This window comes from Urocitellus parryii, chromosome 1 (genome assembly GCF_045843805.1).
Source record: "Urocitellus parryii isolate mUroPar1 chromosome 1, mUroPar1.hap1, whole genome shotgun sequence".
Lineage (NCBI taxonomy): Eukaryota > Metazoa > Chordata > Mammalia > Rodentia > Sciuridae > Urocitellus > Urocitellus parryii.
Genome location: NC_135531.1, coordinates 67,244,145 through 67,266,043, shown reverse-complemented (window position 1 = coordinate 67,266,043; position 21,899 = coordinate 67,244,145). Strand labels below are relative to the sequence as shown.

At 31.8% G+C, this 21,899-nt stretch overlaps 1 protein-coding gene across 2 annotated transcripts in view; it reads left to right on the top strand.

Moving 5' to 3' along the window:
* Positions 1 to 21,899, top strand: part of Edil3 (EGF like and discoidin domains 3) — a 399,196-nt gene that overhangs the window by 357,387 nt on the left and 19,910 nt on the right. For both annotated transcript variants that reach the window (XM_026394555.2, XM_026394553.2), the window contains one exon: positions 10,051 to 10,206. In XM_026394555.2, the coding sequence (XP_026250340.1) occupies positions 10,051 to 10,206 (156 nt within the window). The remainder of the gene's footprint in view (positions 1 to 10,050; positions 10,207 to 21,899) is intronic.

Below are 21,899 nucleotides of genomic sequence, written 5' to 3'. Positions count from 1 at the left end.
TTGTGCTGCTATAAACATTGATATGATACTATAATATGCTGATTTTAAGTCCCTTGGGTATAAACCCAGGAGTGGGATAGCTAGGTCAAATGGTGATTCTATTCCAGGTTTTCCAAGTAGTCTCCATATTGCTTTCCATATCGGTTACACTAATTTGCAGTCCCACAAGCAATGTATGAGTGTGCCTTTTCCCCACATCCTCATCAACACTTATCTTTGTTTGTATTCTTAATAGCTGCCATTCTGACTGCAGTAAGATGAAATCTTAGAGTAGTTTTGATTTGCATGACCCTAATTGCTAGAGATGTTAAACATGTTTCATATATTTGGTGAGATTGGACAATAGCTAGCTGGTTAACTTGATGTCAATTTTAGTTATTTTAACTACAATTATTTGGGGATTTCAAAACAATTTAAAATAAATTCTTATAAAATATTGCACAAAGATCTGCTCATTATGAAAAAAAAGAAAACCAAGTACTTTTCCTTTGATGCAGTTACAATTTAAGTACATCAATACAAGGGCATTAACTTTATAATATTATTTTCTTAACTCCAAATGTAATTTGGAATTTTTATTTTTAAACTTTTTTGAAATTTGGTGAGATCTTGATATATGGACTTTCATTTAGAATGACTTTCACACATGGTTGAATTTTCTTAAATGTTTTCCTAAGAACTACATTTGGAAGCTTCCTCTGTAACTGGGGAAACTGAACTGAGTTTAAGTTCTCCTGTATTGAGGATCTGAGTACATGGCATCCTTTTAACTTATTCAGCTTCTTGGTTGGGATCACTGAAGCCTTTATTTCCCTTCCAAATTCCTGAGGCAGGCACACAAATGCATGTGCATCAGGAAGCCCATTGGTGACTGCCTGTATCTGTACAGAATCTGCTGCAACTACAGTGGGGGATTCTGACATCTCAATCAGAAAAATAGTGACCCAGACTCAGAGCACAGTGTGCTAGAGCTTTAGTGGTTACTCTACTACCAGAAAACCCATGCCTGGATCAGTGCTTCATCTTCCAATGTTCTATCAAATCAGTTGACAGAGAATACAACCTTCAGTAATATTAACCTGGAAAAAGGAAAAGGAAAATGTGTTGGATTTGTTAACTCACAAAATTATAAGATATGATACTATTCATTTAATATATATTTATACTGAAACACCTCAATTACATGGTGAACAACATAAAGCAAGTTTCCCACCCATGTAATTTTACACCTTGACAAAAAAGACTAGTAATAATATAAGTGAATTACACAGTACAGAAACAGACAGTGAGAGTTCAGTTATTCTAACAAAATCTCCTTTGAATAAGCAATGCTTCAAGTTTTGTATGTCAAGAAGATAAGTTATCTTTTCTATATTTGGAAGAAAACAGGAGTAGAAGAGAATTGTTTTTCAGACCAGCTTTAGTTGTATTGCCAGACACCGGCAAGAAAGCCAGAGGTAGTGCTAATACTTAAAATCTGAAAGAAAATTATTTCAACTGCCTGATATATGATGAGGGGTCAAAGGGAACCCAGATGGACAGGGTGTGTCAAACACCAGGACTCTTTTTTCCCTCTTCAAATCAAGTACACAAAAATAAAGAAAGATTGTTTGGGGCCTACTTTTACAATATGCAGTACGACAAAAGAGTGGGAATTATTCTAAAGATATGAAGAAAAGCTATGAAAATGGAAATTTTTCTACAGAATGAGCAAATTATTAGAATATGTAAACATATTTTTTATAAAATATTTTATGGAAAAATTAGAAAATATGGAAGAAATAAAATAATATTTTATTTAAAATAATATTTTATTTTTCCATAAAATAATGGGAGGTGAAATTCAAGATTAGGGAGCTATCTTAGAAATGTGTTTCAAGAAAATTTTAAAAATTTAAGTGCAGAATAAAAGAGAATAAAATCATGGCATTTGCAGGTAAATAGATTGAGTTGGAGAATATAATGCTAAGTAAAGTTAGCCAATCCCAAAATACCAGGTGCCAAATGTTTTCTGATATAAGGAGGCTAATTCATAGTGGGATTCAGAGGGGGAGAATGGGAGGATTAGATGAATTCTAGATAGTGCAAAGTGGTGGGAGGGAAAAGGAGGGGGATGGAGGTAGAAAAGATGGTGGAATGAGAAGGACATCATTACTCTAAGTACATGTATAAAGACATAAAGACACAAATGATGTGAGTATACTTTGTATACAACCAGAGACATGAAAATCATGCTCTATATGTGTAATACGAATTGTAACACATTCTTCTGTCATATACAACAAATTGGAATAAAAATAAATATATATTTTTTAAATGTAAGTACAGAAATTACATTACTAAAAATAAAACTTATAGTATTGAGGTCAAATCAATAAACTTTGAGAAGGTAAGGGAGAATAATAAAAAAATGAAAATGATGAGTAAGAAAATATTTTAAATACAAGAACTCAGAAGTAAGGAAACAGTTTTTGGATAATTGGCTTTCAAGGGTTAGAAAGGCTGGGATTGTGGCCTGTAGGTAGAGCACTTGCTTAGCGCATTTGAGGTACTGGGTTTGTTCCTTAGCACTACATTAAAAAAAAAAAAAAAAAAAAAAAAAACTAAAGAAAATAAAGAAAATAAAGAAAAAAAAATGGAAGAAAGAAAAAGAAACAAAGTAGTATATTTTAAGTGAAGTTTGTGGTGCATGCTTGTAATTCCAAAACCTTGGGAGGCTGAGGCAGAAGGATCAAGGTTCAAGTCCAGCCTGAGCAACTGGAGACACTGAATCAAAACGAAAAATAAAAAGGTCTGAGTATATAACACTGAGATACAGTTCCCTCGTTTCATTCCTTTATGTAGCAACAAATTTAGATAGATAGATGGAAGGAGAGAGAGGGAGAGAGAAAGACTGAGATTCTGACAGATGAAGATGAATTATACTGTTAATTTCAAGAATAAAGAACAAATTTCACAATAATCCACCAAGTAGGGGGAAACAAGGCAAAGTAGATTATTAAACAAATACTGTTGAGAAGATTCCATTTTTACATTGAAAATGTGACATGATCTTATATCACATAATATGTATGTATAAAACCAAGATGATTCAGATGTTGAAGAAGGAAAAATGAAAGAAAACCTAAGAGGAAATCATACAAGAAAATGTAAATAATTTTTAACTGACCTAATTAAATAGAATGTCTTTTTAAACACTCCAAAAATGCAATTGCAAAAGAAGTGATAAATTTTAGTAAAAAAATAAAACAAAAATATTTGTATCAAAAAATAAATTATATATCAAATTAGGGGAAAATACAACAAACATAATAGGTAATATGTTGACTACAAATAAATAGTCCTTTAACAAGAAAATCTTTACTCCAATAGATAATAGGTAAGGGGCATTACAGAAACTACATCTGTACATATTGTTAGAATGAACAATCAAAAAATTTAAATTATAGAGCAATATCCTTGATGAACATAGTTGCAAGGTGCTTAACAAAATACTTGCAAATCAGATTCAGCAGCACATTAAAAATGTCATCATGATCATTTGGTTTCATCCCAGCTGATTTCCAAATGGATGAAACTGGAAGATCATGTTAAGCAAAATAAGCCAGACTCAGAAAGACAAGTTTTGCGTGTGTTTTTTTCCTCATATATAAAAGCTATAGAGAATAAAAGAAAAAATAGAGAATAAAAAATCGATAGAAAATAAAAGCCTTAGGATAGAGAAATGCAATCAGATAGAGGAAGCCGGAAAGATCAATGAGAGATAACAGGGAGTGAAACTGATTGAATTATTTGCATGATGAATGTGTCAAGATGAAACCCATTATTCTGTATAATTAATGTGTACTATTTTTTAATTTAACAAACATCAAGTGGGGATTGATAAAGTAAATTTTATATCTAATGCACGCATAGTTGTGTAGCCATTACAAATTATTTGTATGTAAAATACCCATGGGAAGTGAGAAAAAACACAAAATTTCAAAACCACATATGTAATGTGATCTAAATTTATAGGATATATGGAAAAATATCTAGAAATAAGTATATAAAGCAATTAACTGGAGTTAACTGAATAGTAGAATGACAACTAGTTTTAAGTATATTTCTGATTATATCTGTGTACCAACTAATATTTTCATCTTTAAAAATCTTATTTTTATTTCTTTAAATATGGTCTTTGATCCAGTGACTTTAATTCTTTGAATTCAGTTTCTAGGAATAAAGAGATATGTGTTCAGAATGAGAAGACTAGGATTTTATGAGACTATTGATTGTAATGGGAAAAAAATCAAGTTGGGGACAAGAAACCTTTTTGATTTACAAGAGCAGGATTATGGAAAATTCTCAAGATGACTTTTAGAATAAGAAAAAAATTGAAATAATATCTTAGAAAATTAGTGAAATGTTAAGAGAGAGTAAATAATTGCCTACAAATGTGGATGAGATGTGTAAATAACATCTGATAACCTATAATATTTTTCAAATACTGAGAATTATAAATTTATCTAAAAATATATATGAACAGGGCAAAAACATTGTTTCTGATGGGGAGACAAAGGTTTTGTTTTTTAAATTTCTGTATTTTAATTTTTTCCTATGTAACATGAACACATTCACCAGGTAAGATATAAAAATTCTAAAATATAAAATCCTCATAATTATGCTCCCATTCTCAATACAAATACGAAGTTACACTAATTATATGACTCTAAATAAGTCCTTTTGAAAAGTTAGTAATTATGAGCTGAAAGCAACCATGGCTGCAGCTCTGGTTGACATATAGCATTGTCCCATGTTGCAGTTGCAGGTGGTTAACTATGAAATTATCTCAAGTTTGAGTCCAGGGCAGAAGATACCTGAATATTTGGAATGGCTACAATATGCCCTGTGTTCTACAGAATGCACTAGATCACCTGAGCAGAGAAAGTTTTCAGTAGTGCCATGTATGGCTTCACATATAAAAAGCACACCCTAAAACACCAATAAGAGTGAAGCCTCTGCATCCTTTGAAAGGTTGTTTTGTGGTATAATTTTGTTTGCTCTACTTTTAAAGATATGATGTGAGGAAAAATTAGAAAAAGTAATTGTTATTTAAAATTGTTAAAAAATAATGTTGGGGAATTTAAAACTTTTTCAATAAAGGGAAGAGTACAATAATGAGCTTTAGAATTCTTATATTAACAGGACTTCAGAATAGTTTAAGGATTATAAACCTTAGAAACTCAATATCAAATCAGATATAGGGGCTAAACTATAGCTCATAATAAGTTTAGCACATTAGCCACTTGGTCTGCAACAATATACTTTGATAACCCACAATATTGTCCAAACTCCAAGTACAACTATTTTATGTCTTAAATATAATTGAGATTATGTGCAATTGACCTATTTACTCTAAAGGTTAAAATATATCTAAACATTTGTCCTATAACTCAATTTCTTAATATAGTTTGTCCCTCTGTATCTGTAGGTTCTGTATTTATGAATCCAACCAAATGTGGATTGATAATACTTGGGAGGGGGTGATTGAATCTGTGCTGAACATAGAGAGATTATTTTTTTAACCATTATTCCCTGAAAAAATACCATCTAACTCTATTTACTTAAAATTCAGAATGTATACATATAATAAATGGCCTAGAGATTATTTTAAATAATCTCTGATGGATATACATAAGTTATATTCAAATACTATTTCTTTTTATATAAGGGACTTGAACATCTACAGATTTTAGCATCCACAACAGGGTCCTGGAACCAATTCCCCTTAGATACCAAGGGATGACTGCAGTAGATAATTATATTAGCTTTAGTGTTATTTCTTCTTAATGAGTTAATTTTACAAAGCTCCAGGAAGTTGTAAAATACATAATCCAAGCTAAATTACATAAAAGCAAAAACTAGAGCACTTTAGATGCAGCTGAGTTGCACATTTCTGTAATAAATCTCTTCAGCTCTGTTCACTTTTCTTGAACACCTCTATATCTATATGGCTTTTTATTTTCCTCAACCCTTTAAGAATGTCTCCATAAAAAACAAGTAACTCTTTCAACCTTCCATATCTTTTTCAGGGAAACATTGTCAGGGTGCTGTGCACATTTCTGAAATGCAGTTTATCGTGATCTTTCTCTAACAAATGCTTGCAGATGTTCCACACCATTTTTCTAACTTTGACATGCTCCAAAATAATTTATGCTTTGGTAAAACAATATTATAGAGTTTTATAATAGCAAATATTCCTACATAACCCTTATGCAATGTTTTTGTTTACTTTAAGTCATTCAAGTCTCTCTCAATAAGTGTTCCTCCCCTCTTACTATCATTCCTGTAATTGGAGTGAAATAAATCACAATACATTCTGGAACCAAATTTTCTCTTTTAATATTAATTTAGAACCATTTCCTATTGAAGTACAAACCAGTATTCAAATAGAGATATGAAAGATGTCATAAATTTTTTTATTTATATTTTATAAATAATGTAACTCATACATGAGAATTTGAACCATTTTAAATTTGATCTACTTTAAGAACAGATGAAATGATTATCTTTTTGTACATCTTGAGAATATAATCAGAATGTATTATATCCAGAAGTTGATTCCAAAGCAATTCAGCTACCCCTTTTCCTTTTTTTCTGTATATTTCTAACAAGGTTGTCTCAGACTGATACTAGATTCTTTCTTCAGCTTTATTTCAGCTTGTCATCAAAGTTTCCTACTTATTGTATTTTATATATTGTTTTATATATTTAATAAATGTTAACTCTTTTTATACTATAAATACTCTTATCCTCATATTTATATACATATATAGATATATAGATATATAGATATATAGATATAGATTTTTTTAATGAGGAAAATGAGATGTAAAGAAGTAGAATAGTTTGCCCAAAGGCATGTAGCCCATTCAGGACCCCACACCATGCAGCTCCTTAGAGTAGGCTGACTCTCAATAATCAAATTCCTAAAGACTGGACAGAACTTTTAGCTAGTTACCTTTACTAGTAAAAATTCATGTATACAGCTAAAATAGCAGGTTTACTTTATGAATAATGTAATTTCACATGGGAGTATTGGAGAAAGGCAGCTGCATTATTACATGCTATTTTCCTTATCCATAGACTGGGTCTTCACTGTGGAACATACTTAGGAAGCAGCTTTAGCCCAATCCAGCAGAACATTTATTGAGGACCTATTACCTATAAGATACATTATAGACCCAGACATGAAATACAGTACTCTGAGCCAACACAATGCCCTAAATAACCTGTTATATTTGAGCCAAATTTCAGGATATGAGTGTTTAAAACAGCAGAAGGTAACTTGTCCAGAATATTTGTAGTTCAGCTTTAACTTAGAAGATCTATTAGAGGTCAGGGTTGTTGGAGGCCAAGGGCAAGTGTTAGGCTCTGAGAAATGGCCTTCTCTGGAATGATACTACATGCTGAACTCTGGGGTTGGAGCATGTCTCAGGGTTCGCTCTGTACATGCCCTCTCAGCAACCTCATGTTATATATGAGTTGCTGATTAATTTTGTACTGAAAGAAGTGCTTTGCTGAGATCTTGTATTTCAAGTTTAATGTGGCAAATTTTAGGACAAAATCCAGCTTGAAACAGATTGCTGCCTATTTAAGCTTAACTAGTACAAAAAAGAAAAACATTTCTAGATCAAAAAAAAAATTGGAGAAGGGGAGCAGTTAGGGGAGAAAAACATATCTGCTGGAAAGAGCCAAGACACACAACTTGGGAGAAAACATCTCCACCCAGCAGGAAACCCAGCTGAAGGCAGAACCACCACAGGAAAGGAGATGAAGGAAGACTCCTCCTTGCGTCATCTGAGCTCAGGATTCATGGACATTTAGGCTGAAGAATTCAGCCCTGGGTTGTTCATATCCGTGGTGTCACTGAGTTTCCTTTGATGGAAACACAGTGACTCAGAGTTCTGTGAGATGATTTTATTTACTTGTTATTTATTTATTTTACCACTGGTTGAGTGTCAGCAACATGAAGAATATTGTAAAGAACAGCAGCTTTACCTGAGAATCTCTCAGCAATTAGATTTGGATTTAGGACAACAAAGCAATCAATATTTTAAGCCCAGACAGCAGAAGAACACAGAGGAAATTCATGATTAAACATAGAACTCTCCTAATAGTGTAAATCCAGAGTTGTTTTTGTTTGTCTTAGACTTGCTGTCAGTTTGATGAGTGTGGTGATTCTTCAGAAATTTCTAAAGTAGTTACAGAGGATGGAGAAAAACAATCATTGGATGAAAATGTGATTCACTACTTGGAGAATACATATGTATGATGAGCCTTTAAAGCAGAAAGACATGGTTTGCAATCTGAGATTCTCCCTTTCTCTTTATTCACTGCTTATCTTCAGATCACATGTTACATTACTTCTTTAGGCATATACTACCTCATATGGAAAGAGGAGATAATATCTCATTTTCCATGGTCCCTGAAAGGATGAAATTAGGCACATAGAAAATTACACTTGGTACAATGCTTAGTATCAACCATTTCCTTCCCAGGATATCATAATTTTGCCATCCTGCACTGTTGAACAGCACATGATATTTTAGATGGTACGACACATATTTGGAACACAGGAAAATATATATCTCTTCAGAATTATTTTAATGAAGCATTAAATGTAGTTATCTACCTTAATTCGTGATATTTTTTGAGCTTAATATTTTTAACGCATGTTTCAAAAAATGAGCAAAAAACTCCAGGTGAATTTAAAAGAATATAATGACACTCAGTGATACATTAGAAACTTTTTTTTCATATTTATACTGATGGCATCTATGCCACTAAATATGGTCTTATTCTATACATTGCCCCTAGCTCTCTGTTCTCATTTATGGCCTGCATCTGACCCATGGCAGACTATTTATGGCTACCTTACATCTGACAGGATGAAGGATCTGAAATAGAAACAAAAGGACATAGTAGTTAAAAGCACCAAGGTCACACACATGGATGGTCTCATGAGAGTTAAAGATGATAAGATCACGGATGTAGCATGGCACTTAGTGATAGGAAATAGGTGGAAGTAGACAGCTACTACTTGATGAAAACAAATGTATAGATCAAGGGACACAAATAAAACCAAAGGTAACATTCTTTCAAGAGTTGTCCTATGAAAAACAAAGCTTCTCAGATTTATTTTTTAATTAGAGTTATAAAATATAAGAATCAAGAAAGAATGAGAGAATGAGGATGGAAATTATTAAACTATTAATATTATATACTCTTCTTTGATGAAAACCATCTTTTCTTTTGCATTTAAATTATATTTTCACAATGTTAATGCTGACTAAATTGACCTGGTTCTCATGTCCTATATGTTTTGCAGAAGAAGAAAAAAAAAACACTGTATAAGCATAGATCCCACCAGTCAGGAATGCATTTGTAATCTTACATTTTTGAAGAGTAATTGACTTTATTCTCAAGCTTTTCAGGATTGTAGCTCTCTGAATAGGAATCTTCATTGGACAGTGATTATTATTTTTCAATTATATATTGCTGAATTGATTATTTTCACTAAAAAGGTTTACTTTTTATTTAAATTTAATTGTGAAATATCTAATTTTTGTTATGAAATGAACAGTTTTGTTCATGTTATATACAGCTACAATTTTACTTTTATTTTATTGAATTACTTAGAAAAGTCAGTAAATTGAAATATATGCATAAGTTCTGGGAGATAATAATCAATCTCAAAGTTACCCTGCCAGTTCCATTCTCAGTTATATGGAAACTGCACAGCTAGATGAATCAGTCTAGTATAAAATGAATCTGTGGACCTTTGCCTTATTTTTAAAATGGTCAAAATGGTTATTCAAGAAATCTTGGACCACATTTGGCCAATGACAAAATCAAAATCATAAACCAACAATAGACTCTGTCATCTCTTTCAGAATACAATAGCCAAGCATATTTTTGTTTTTTTGCATGTATCATTTTTAATTTCTTGTGTTTATAAAGGATTCAAATTTACAAAGGATCCAATTGTGTGTTTTTATCTTTTAGGTGGATCTTCTTGTCCCTACCAAAGTGACTGGCATCATCACACAAGGAGCTAAAGATTTTGGTCACGTACAGTTTGTTGGCTCCTACAAACTAGCCTACAGCAACGATGGAGAACACTGGGCTATATACCAGGATGAAAAACAAAGAAAAGATAAGGTAAGGCTTCTAAGTAGTTAATAAAGTTCACAACTAGAGGATCAAATTCTATTCAAGTTGACTGAATGAACTTCATATATATATATATATATATATATATATATATATATATATATATATAATGAAAATAAGATCTACAAGTCCTAAAAACTCTATGTTAAATAAGAAATTTTAAAGAAAAACCTTGTCAAGGAATTTGTAGTAGTGTATGTAATAAGAAAACCTCTTAAAAAAACTGCTTTTCTGATAACATTTCCCACATTGTCAGTTGTCTGAGTTATAGCTATGTATGGTTCACTTCATGTCTTATAAACTTAATAGAAACTTGAATAATTTACCATAATGCACATGTAAATGATACTTCTGGGACACATACTACTATTATTACTTTTATTATCAAAACAAATTGCTGGTGCTATAACAAACATTATTTAAGAAAAAATTTCAAAAATTTAATATTTTTTAAATATTTAATATTTCCTTTGTTATGTTTACAAGTAGGAAATTTAGAAATTAAAAAAAAATTATCAGAGCAATTTATCAAAAATTTTCTGCTCAGTCATACTGTTTATATTAATAGGTTTTTTTGACTTTTCTTTGAGTTGTATAATATGTTTTTATAACTATCTGTGTCTACACAATTTGATTCTAAGCGTACAATTTCTAATTGTTTTTTATTAAGTTTTTATCATCTTGAACATCTTTTTATATATCAACTTGACAAGTGTCAAGTTCTGTGTGATCCTGAAGAATTATAGTGCCCAGGGGTAATACTAGTGCCTAATTGGGATCAGATATTAAAATTTGGCCTCAACTGAACTAATGACATTGAGTTAATTCATTGCTTAGAGTCTTCAGGCAAAGAACTCTAGCTTCCTGAAGACATCAACAGAAAAATTTAAAGGATTTCAGGGAAAATATAGCAACCTCTTTTATACATGTTAAGTATCTGAGTTAATAATGATTTTTTATTTGATATTGGCCTTTTTCCCATACTGGTATCTTTATCCAGAGAGGTTGAGAATGTTTCTTTCTTCAAGTGTTGAAAGCAGAAAATTTATAAATTCCTCAGAAACACTAGGTCTGTAGTGGTTATTTCCATGAGTCAATAGAATCTGAATTCATTTCACACAAAATTCATTTTAGAAGAGATATTTTTACCTTCAGTTCTAGGTAGCCAAGTCTATTTGCATTTAACTGTCAGAACAACCAGTTAATAGCTCGGGATACACGTACTTTTTACATTTTAAACTTTTAGAATAGGGAACATTTACTTTTTCTTTGGAAAACTTAAAATAAGAGCATGCTTTATAATCAATAGCATCATAGATTAAATGAAGATTGATTATTTTGCAAACCGTTCTTCAAATTTATTTTATGGACTATAAACAAATATTTTTCAGTCTTTTTTACAAATAACTATTTCAGTTCCTGTCTTTTCCTTTTACAGTAGGCCCTCTGATGCATACGTATGATTTGTTTCATATGGAATTTTTTAAACTTAATTATATAGCCTTGAAATTAAATGTAAGACACATAGTATTTTCTTCTATTCTACATGTGTAATAAGTACAACTATAATATTAAAATCTGTGGGTTATTTAGAGAAGAAATGTAAAGAAAAATACTTGTCTCCATTTATATTAAACTTTTAACTTATGGATTATATGTGAAAAAATTTAAATTTCTTCTTCATTGATAGACTAGACATTTACTTATTAATGCATTTTAATTCATCTCAGTCTGAACAAACATAAAATTTTTCTTTCAAGTTTCTCTAGTTGCTCTGTAGTGTCTTTTTTTCTTCCTTCCTTTTCTCTCTCTTTCTCTCTCTCTATGTGTGTGTGTGTGTGTGTGTGTGTGAGAGAGAGAGAGAAAGAGAGAGAGAGAGAGAGAGATACTAGGAATTGAACCCAGGGATGTTCTACCACTAAGCTACACTTCCAGCTCATTTTATTTTTTATTTTGAGACAGGGTCTTGCTGAGTTGCTGAGGCTGACCCAGATTTTGGGACCTTTGTCCACAGTGTATGTAGCCGGAATTCTAGTAGTGCACCACTGTACCTAGCTTTCTAGTGTTTTCCAACTGTTCAATGTTCTTACAGATTTTTTATCTGTGTGCCATCAGTTACTGAGAGAGGAAGGTGGAAATCTCCAACTACAATTGTGGATATGTATGTTTCTCCTTACTGTCATGTCAATGTTCACTTCATGTGCTTTGAAGCTCTGTTAAAATATGCATAAACAATATTTTAGTGTCCTTTTGATTAAACAACCACTTTATCATGTAATATATTTTCCTCTAAAATCTACTTTGGTACTAATAGAAGTATATATAATTTCATTATTTTTGTATGTTTTATTCCTATTCTTTTAACTTATTTATATTCTATATTTGAAATGCACTTATTCTATATAGCATACTCTGTATTTTTCATTATATCTCTGCTATTTAACTAGAGCATTAAAATCGTTTATATTTGATTTGGAAATTGATATAATTAGGTTTAAAATTATCATCTTGCTATTTATTTACTTTCTATTTTTACACCTTCTCTGTTCTCCTTTTTTGGGAGTGGGGCTTCTTTTGGAATGATTTCATTTATGTCCTTTTAGACTTGGCTATAATATTTTTTTTATTTTAGTTATTGCTTTAGAATTTATGGTCTACATTTTAAAATTATGAAGGCTGCCTCCAAATGAATGCTCAGGCCCAGGAACTTACTTCTAAAAGCCAACAAAGTAAATTGTAGTTATAAATTCATGTACTTAGAACCACATTTATTATAATATATGATTTGGATATAATCAAAATAAGTCTATAAAAAATAGGTTTCCATTAAGAAACTTCAAAAATTGTGAGAATAGCAATGTACTACACTATTTACTGAACACATTATAAGCAGAAATTCTCATGTGAGGTGAAAAAAGTCACTCTTTTATCTCTGCAGTGTGAAAATTTTTGAAAATTAAACCATTTTTATACTAGAAAATATGACCTTTTGGCTGACAACCTATTTGCCTGATAGTTTTAAAATTAAAGTTAAATCTAGTCAGTTAGCTTATAATATTATAACTAATTAGATACAATGAAAAAAAGCCTAATATAAGTTTACTACTATTAGAGGAAACAATGGATACCTATAAACTACACATAAAAATGCAGCAATTAATATTACAATAAAGGAATATTTTATGTAGAAAAAGGAGCTAACAGGCATGGAACCTCTTTATTCCTTCATGGTAAGAGAGATTAATAACATAAGTATGAAAATGTATTGCATAGATCCTTTAAACACTTAGAAAGTCAGGCTATATGAATATATGAATATGTACATATGAATATACAATATGTGTTTATATGCATGGCAACCGCTTGGTGAACTTTCTAATTCAGTAGATGAGGCACCGACTTGTCTGATCAAGAAAATCATGGAGAAAGGTTATTGAGATATATAGCAATCAATATATTTTTGATGAATATCAAAATAATTATTGTTGCTATTATTACTAGATATTTTACCTGTGATTTCAAAAATTTTCATTTTTTAGGAGGTCTGAGTGCAATTAGTAATTAACTTTCCTGGGATTAAATAAGTCATTTATTTCCTATTGATTCTTGACATTATTTAGGCCTTATTTTCCATGGTTACTTTCCATAAGGGAAAAAATAAATCTTCAATATTTGTATTTGTAAATTCAACTATATAATAATTTAAATGTTTCAGGATGAATGTATATTTGAAAATGTTTTATAGATACATTTTTCAAAAGGAAATATTTACAAACAAAGGTTTCTATTTCTTTTATTTAATGCCTTCTGTTTTTTTGGACTGCTTTCACAGATTTTGAGAGCATGGATATGGAAATTGAAAGCAGATTCAGATACAAGATTACTTTATAAAAATAATCTCAAAATAATAACCATTTCCAGGTTTACAATAAGTGGTGTAAAGGAAAATGTAAAAATACATGAATGCCCTTTCTGTTTTTCATTAGTCAGAACTGACTAAGCTTCAGGAATTCAATGCCAAAAAAATTTCCTATGTACATAGGAACATATGAATATACATGTGAATGTGTATGTGTACCTGTACATACACACATACCTAAAGCCGAGTGAGAAAAAAATAGACGCCTTGTTCTCTTCACTAAGACACCAGTTTTTGACTACCCTCTCACAGTGTTCACAAGATTGTAACTTTCTTTAGTATTCTGTTTTATAACAACACTACACATTAAATCTTTTGTAACTGAGCCTGTGATGACACTCTTATTACAGTATATACATTCTTGTATTTCTCTTTCCAGTCTACAATATTTTCTAACACTTAACTAACTTTTATATTTCTTCACAACATGGATTCAGCTGCATTTTTTTTTTATTTGAAAGTCAAATGTTCCTTTGCTCTTATGAAAGTGACATTTGTTTTACACTCTTGGAGCTATTTTTTACTGCATTTAGCAGGAAAACTGCAAAACTTGACAGACACTTGCAGTATTTAATTTTTTCAGGTTATAAGCCAAAGTAAAACAATAATAAATTACAGGAAGAGTTCATATTTGGGAAAATAGAAATGAAAATGGGTTTTCTCATCCAATATATTAGTCATAACGTCATGTTATTTAAATTAAATCTAAATTAATGCCACAGGAACTTTCTTCTCTGAGGAATTAAGAAGCTGGTAATATTTTATTTTCCTCCCTGAAATTAGTCAGTATTTTTTAAAGCATAAGTTGAAAAAAAATAAAACTTTATTTGGGTTTCTTCATTAAAAAAAAATAAAGAACGCTGTTTCTAAAAAGACTAAGTTGATCCTTAAAGATGAATGGCTCATATTCACCAAGAATTCATGGCAACCGCTTGGTGAACTTTCTAATTTGGTAGATGAGGCACCAACTTGTCTGATCAAGAAAATCATGGAGAAAGGTTATTGAGAAATATATTTGGGCCCTGCTGTGGATTTTCAAAAGATGGGCTGGGAATTTGAATGTTTGTAAATGTCTCTGCTTGTTTGAATAATAAAGCAAGTGTGGGAGGGATGATTCTAATTGATTGCCAAAACCAAAATTAAGTTTTTGAAATTAAGCATAAAATTTATTATAATTCCTTATGCTTTTATTGGCCTTCTAACTGGTTGATGGGAATCAGTATGAACCAGTGTCCTCAAAAATAATTTAAATTTTAATATTTTCCAATATCTTTAGAACATCTATAGAAAACACTAGTTTTTACAAATCTTATAATGAAATAATAGGTAGTTGGGAATACAGAATGGGCTGAGAGAACCTAATAGCTAGTATTTATATTTATTCAATTATGCATTTGGAGACAGTTATTAACCACTCTATGCCAAACACTGTATGGGAAAAAATCTGAATATGATATAGTGATACAAAGAACTCCCAGTCCCAGAGAGCTCATAGCTGGTAGAAAAAAACTTTGACATGATCAGCATATTTTAAACAATCAAAATATATAACCTACCAAGGTGTATAGTTTGATAAAACAAGTGCAGAGGAGAAGTAGCATGTATATTATCAGTTTCCTAAAAGTTCATGACTCTTCCATAAGAGAAACAGGATGTTCTTCTCATCCTCCTTCCCTTTCTCAACATTGGTGTAGAAATTTAAGTGGCCCATCATTGTCCTTCATCAATAAAGCTGCCATTATCAGTATTGAAGGATATATTCAAGTTTAACTGTAATTACAGATGCCACAGAGCATCCTGTAATTTCTGCAGAAACTGGAATTTTAAAGGAGCTGAAATTAAATTTGAATGTTTAAAACCTTGAAACTCCAACTCATGGGTAAGGCAGAAATCACATGAGTAGGTGATGGACATGCTCTTCTGAAATCTGATCTGGGTGACAATGGTTAGCCTAAAGAACCCTTTGGAAGTAAACAAAATGGAATCTTCAGTGGTAGTCTGGGAGGAGAATGCTAGCAGGGGAAATACCTTAAAGAAGAGAATTAGTATTTCAAGGAGGAGCAGCCACATGTTTCTTAGCAGCAAGATCAAGGACAAGTTTCTTGATATTACATGGAGACCATTATTCTCACCCATTCAGAATCTTGTTTTCAAATAAGGCAAAATGGGAAGAAAAAAATCTGCTTTTCTAAAAGCAATTTCCAAGAACTAAATGACCTGTTACAAAAACACTAAGATTCAATAATACCCAGTGAATTGTGCCCACATATGATTGGGATTCATATACAGTCACTTTATTTCACTTGGATGTTTGGTGAGTGACTTAATTGAAACCAAAGTTAAGGAGACAATGAAATACTTTCAGCCTTGTGTAAACTGAGGACATTATTGTTATTTAGGTAAACACCATCTGGTATCAGTGTTTGGAACTTATATCTGCTTAATTACGTGTCATAATTCCACATTATGAGACCTGACTAGGATCTGTACTGGTGTGAAGAGCACATATTGTCTATGTTCACATAAATGTGGGAATTATAGAATTTTCAATCCCAGGATAACTAAGAATGTTTCTATTTTTGGCAGAGTTCAAAGTTTAGTGATGAACTAAGCTTTTTAATTTTAAATCATGTCAATAATCCTGCCCAAGAATGGAAAGACAGAGACAATAGCTAATATCATTCCCCATGTTTAATGCAATAAATATGACATGGAATTAGGAATTTTTTTAAAGTTCAATGTTAGGGGTAAATGTGTTCATCAAAAGCAAATGAAGGGGGCTGGGGATGTGGCTCAAGTGGTAGCGCACTCGCCTGGCATGCGCAGGGCGCTGGATTCGATCCTCAGCACCACATAAAAAACAAAATAATGATGTTGTGTCCATTGAAAACTAAAAAATATTAAAAAATTATCTCTCTCTCTCTCTCTCTCTCTCTCTCTCTCTCTTTCTCTCTCTCTCTCAGAAAAAAAAAAAAAGAATGAAGGGAATATAGTGGTAGCTCAGTGGTAAAGCACTTGCCTAGCAGGTGTGAGGCACTGAGTTAGATCCTCAGCACCACATAAAAATAAATGAATAAAATAAAATGTTTTTTTTTTAAAGTAAATGAAGACTGATAATAAATAGGCAGAGACAAAATATTTAGTGAAGACATGTAAATAAAGACTTTCAGTATTTTCCATAATGATCGGCTATTATAAGAAAATCCAGATAATTTGTAAAAAGCTGAAATTTATTTCTCAAAAATTTTGTGGCTGGGAATTTTGAGATGAGATACTCGAAGATACCTGGTGTCTGGTAAGGGTAAGCTTTTTTTGTCCATAGATGGTGTCTTCTAAATGTGTCTTCATATGGCAGGAAAGACACACATAAAAGCTCCCTGGGCGATCCCATACATGAGAACTCCAACCTAGTGAGGAATCATCTCCCAGTGGCACTATCTCCTGGTACCATCGCCTTGGGGATTAGGATTTTAACATATCAATTTGAAGGGGATAAAAACATGCAGTCCATTGCGGTATGTACACTAATAGCTAACTTCAAGGCAATCTTGTAATTCCATACATCAGTTTTAGAATTTGTGCTTTTGCCAAAAATAGAATGCTTGTAAATTTCCCAAAGGCCTATGACCAAGAAATATTAAGTCAGAACCAAAGAACTGACCTAACAAAATGGCAGTAGTTTTCAGACCTACATCCACCTACCAGCTTGGTAAAGGATAACCTAGTCAAACAAATTTGAATTTGAAAAGCAGCACACTTTCACCAATGATAACATTTGTTTAAATGCATAAAGTCCATGTGGAGGAACAATTTATCAGAATCAATTGTGAAGTGGGGGTCAGAAACAAGGTGCAAGACTGGATGCAAGTCTAAAGGTAAATAAGGCTGGATCCAACACTAGGCTGTGTTTCCACATCTGTGTTTTACAAGAGCTCCAAGTGGTCTATTCACCTTACAATGATTATTCTTGAATCTGGATAAAGTCGGGTTTAACAGCAGAAAAGGAAGAGGAGAGCAGGAAATGAGACTTATGGGACAGAACTTAGAAGAAATTACACAATTACAACCATAGAATAGAGCAACTAGTTAGATGCTGAAAATAAATGACAAGTGAGAGTGACAGGCTTGCCACTGAAACAATTGAGAAGCCATTTCTTTATAAGGAGTTTATTAATTTATTTTGGTGGAGGGGTACTGGGGATTGAACTCAGAGGCACTCACCCACTTAGCCACATTCCCAGCCCTATTTTGTATTTTATTTAGAAACAGGGTCTCACTGAGTTGCTTAGTGCTCTACGTTTTCTGAGGCTGGCTTTGAACTTGTGAACTTCCTGCTTTAGCCTCTGGGATTACAGGCATGCGCCACTGATTCTGGCTAGGAGTTTATTAATTTTAAGAAGTCATTCCTTTTATTTTGAGACATCAAATTGTACAATGACCACTTTATAATATAAAACTTACTTAATGCTTTTGTTAGGTTATGTTTGTACTGCTAGTGTGAGCAACATGATTGTTACCCTACTATGAAACTGTGTTGATTAAAAATGCTAACATAAAAACATTAATTAGCCATGGGTCTCCCCTCAAAATGGTCATAGCTATTAAGCTTTAATAAATTGTTTGAAATTCACATGTAATCTTTAAAAGGCACTAAAATACCCGAAGAAAAAGAGATTAAATGAAAGATAATTATCAGCATTTTTATTTTAAAAAAGACAGAGTCCTATTTGATATAGGTCTTTTAGTTATCTTTTTTACTGAGAAAACAAATGATTAATCAATCTGAGTTTGGTAAAATCCATGTTTTGCTTACTGCAGTTTTGTATTATTCATTAACTAGAATATAGATAAGAACTCCTTAATTTCAAAATAATTATAAATTAATATTTTGACTATATACTATAGTCTATTTTGGAGGTAAAAAATGCTCAAGGACATGAGTTCTGCATGGCACACATGCTGGTTTTACTATCTGCCATCACACCATCAGTTACAATATGTTAAGCATTTAAAAGTCTTTTAACATGTTCAAAATGACTTAATTAATGTTCCAGCCTTTTCCTAATTTTTCAAAGTCTAAATATAAAAAAGAATAAAAGATACTTGCTATCTGACCATGTTTATAGGAAACTATAAAAATATTCTTAAATCTGCCACACCCTATAAAATGATCCACTTAACAATAATTTTCATATTCTTCCTTTTTTTTAGTAATCAAAGAGAAAACATATCAAATAGTATAGAATACTCTTGGGAAAAACACATCTGTACATAGCTTTTGGGGGCTCTTTTTCAAAAAGTAACACATTTCTTACCATCATAAACCTTCTGGCATAATTTGAGACACATAACTGATTAAAAAATAACTTTAATAAAAGATGAATCCAGTGATCACACCTACATGAAAAGGCATCACTTGCATTTTTTCTGCAGCTATGAACAGAAGATTACACCCAGAAAACTGAACACAAGAGCCAGTTTTCCAACAATTTAGAAACAAAATTATTTTTGTATAGATATTTAATATCTAATAATAATTAAAGGAAGGGATTCCTCAAAAGTGAATGAAAGCAATATTGCTTTTACATAATAAAATTATACTTAATTTCTTCTCTAGACAAGTACCCACACAGATGCATACAAACCACATCTGTACACTCCAGTGTAGTGCCAAGATCACACTTCACCATCAGCTACAGCTCTCCCTACTCCCACACCCTAACATTCTTTTCTCCTCAACAACAGTCTTGCTTAGAAGACATATGGCTGAATGCTTAAATCACTTCTTTTCATACATACAGCTCTATATTAAGTCATTTCTGACCAGGATAAGGTGAAACTCTTCAAAGAGACTTGGAATGAGGAAAGAGTTCTTAATGTTTGGTGAGAATTACCAAAGACATCAATTTCTCTACTGCCACATCATTTATATATCTGCTATGAAGGGATAGAGTCAGGCTACAAATTGTTCTGATGAATGGAAAATACCTGGTATGATTTAAGAGGCGACACTAAGAGATGTGCTTTGAGCTTCAACAGAGAAGCAGGTTGCTCTGTATTTTTAAAGAAGAGAAGAAAGGGATTTTCTACACTTCTGATGTAAGACTAAAAGGGAAAAAAATAGATGTTCTTACTTTCTGACTACTCCTGGTAATATCTCCTGGAGATATCTTTATAAAGCACATGATTTTCCAATTCTTTTTTTTTTTTCCTTTAGGAATGTTTCTTAACAGCAGTCAAAATCTGAGTGCTAGAAGGCAGATAGTTAAATATATAGCCACAGTTTAGAATGGCATATTTTATGTTTCATAAATCTTTATAGGCAATCATCCTATGTGATATATTTCCTAGAATATTCTTGTTACTTAAGGAGACTTTGATCATAAAAGAAGTCAAATATGGTGGTGTGTCCTATCTACTGACTTTTACACAGAGCATTCTAAATTTCCAGTGAGTGTGGGAGAAGAAAGATACTAGTCAACAAAGTTAGCATCTTTTGCTTTGATTTTTCTCTGGGATTCATTCCCAGGGTCATGACCTAATAACAAAAGGTAAAAGGAAATTACACTCTTTTGATTTTTTTTTTAAAAGAAGATACCAGTTCTATAGCTAATTGAAGCCAAGGTTACCCAAAAACAAACAACAACAACAAATAAAATAAACAGTCTACAGAAGTGGTGAAGGTCCCTTTTGCCTCTCATTTGACTGAGGTGGATTTTAGCAACTTTTAGATCAACTTGTCACTTTCATAGTTGACTAAGGAATTACAAATGTCACTTATCCAACCATGTCAATAGTGCAAAGGTCAGTATTACAGGGGAGATTCGGACCCCTTAATCTCACACATTTTGGGGTACATTGAGCCTGTCCATAAGAGGCCAAGAATTGAAAGCTTTTTAAAATACTCTCAAAGGTATGCTATTTCCACCACTTTTCCAACTATCTCAAATTCAAAAAGATCTGAGAAAAATGGATTTTAGAAAGCTATCATGCAGTTCCCTTTTCCAATCAAGAATTAAATATCAGCCAATCAGCCTTCATGTCAAAGACAGGAAAACTAAGGAAAATGTATGGCAATGTGAAAAGCAATGAAAGGCCAGAAATGTAGGTTAAAAAAGAAAGAGAACCATATTTGCATTTTTGCTAATTATAATTGAAATCCTTATTTATGCATTTTGGGAAAAAAAATCTTTTAGAAAGAGCAACAGAGTGAAAATAATGCTGCAAGAATTCTAAATGAACATTAAATTTGTGGTTTAGTTAAAAAATTATTTCAATACAATTAGAGATTTATAGCTACTAGGAGCATGAAGCTAAGCCAGATCAGTTCAGTGAAATGTAGAATTGCCTAAAATCAAAGATCTACTTTTTAACATAATTACAATAGACAGCACACTTTAGAGCATAAAAAATATCCTGAGAGCAAAATGGGAATGAAAATAATTTTCTCAGAAATTCTGTATATTTATTTTAGAGATTTAAGGTAATTCATACATTGGTAGAAATCTGTAGAACTTGTCTATGTTTTTCTTTTACTTTCTCCATCAAGCAAAAATGTTCTACAATTGGACCTTTGAAGCTAAATCTTTAGATAGGCAGTTTGAAAGCCTCATATAATTTCATTGAGAGAGCCTGAGAGGCAAACAAATCTCTAAAGCAACCAGGATCTAGGTTTTTTTAAAGGACTTATGGAACAAAACATCATTTTGAAATGAGTATAGATAAAAATTGGTATCCAATGTAAATTACCATGGTGCAGATT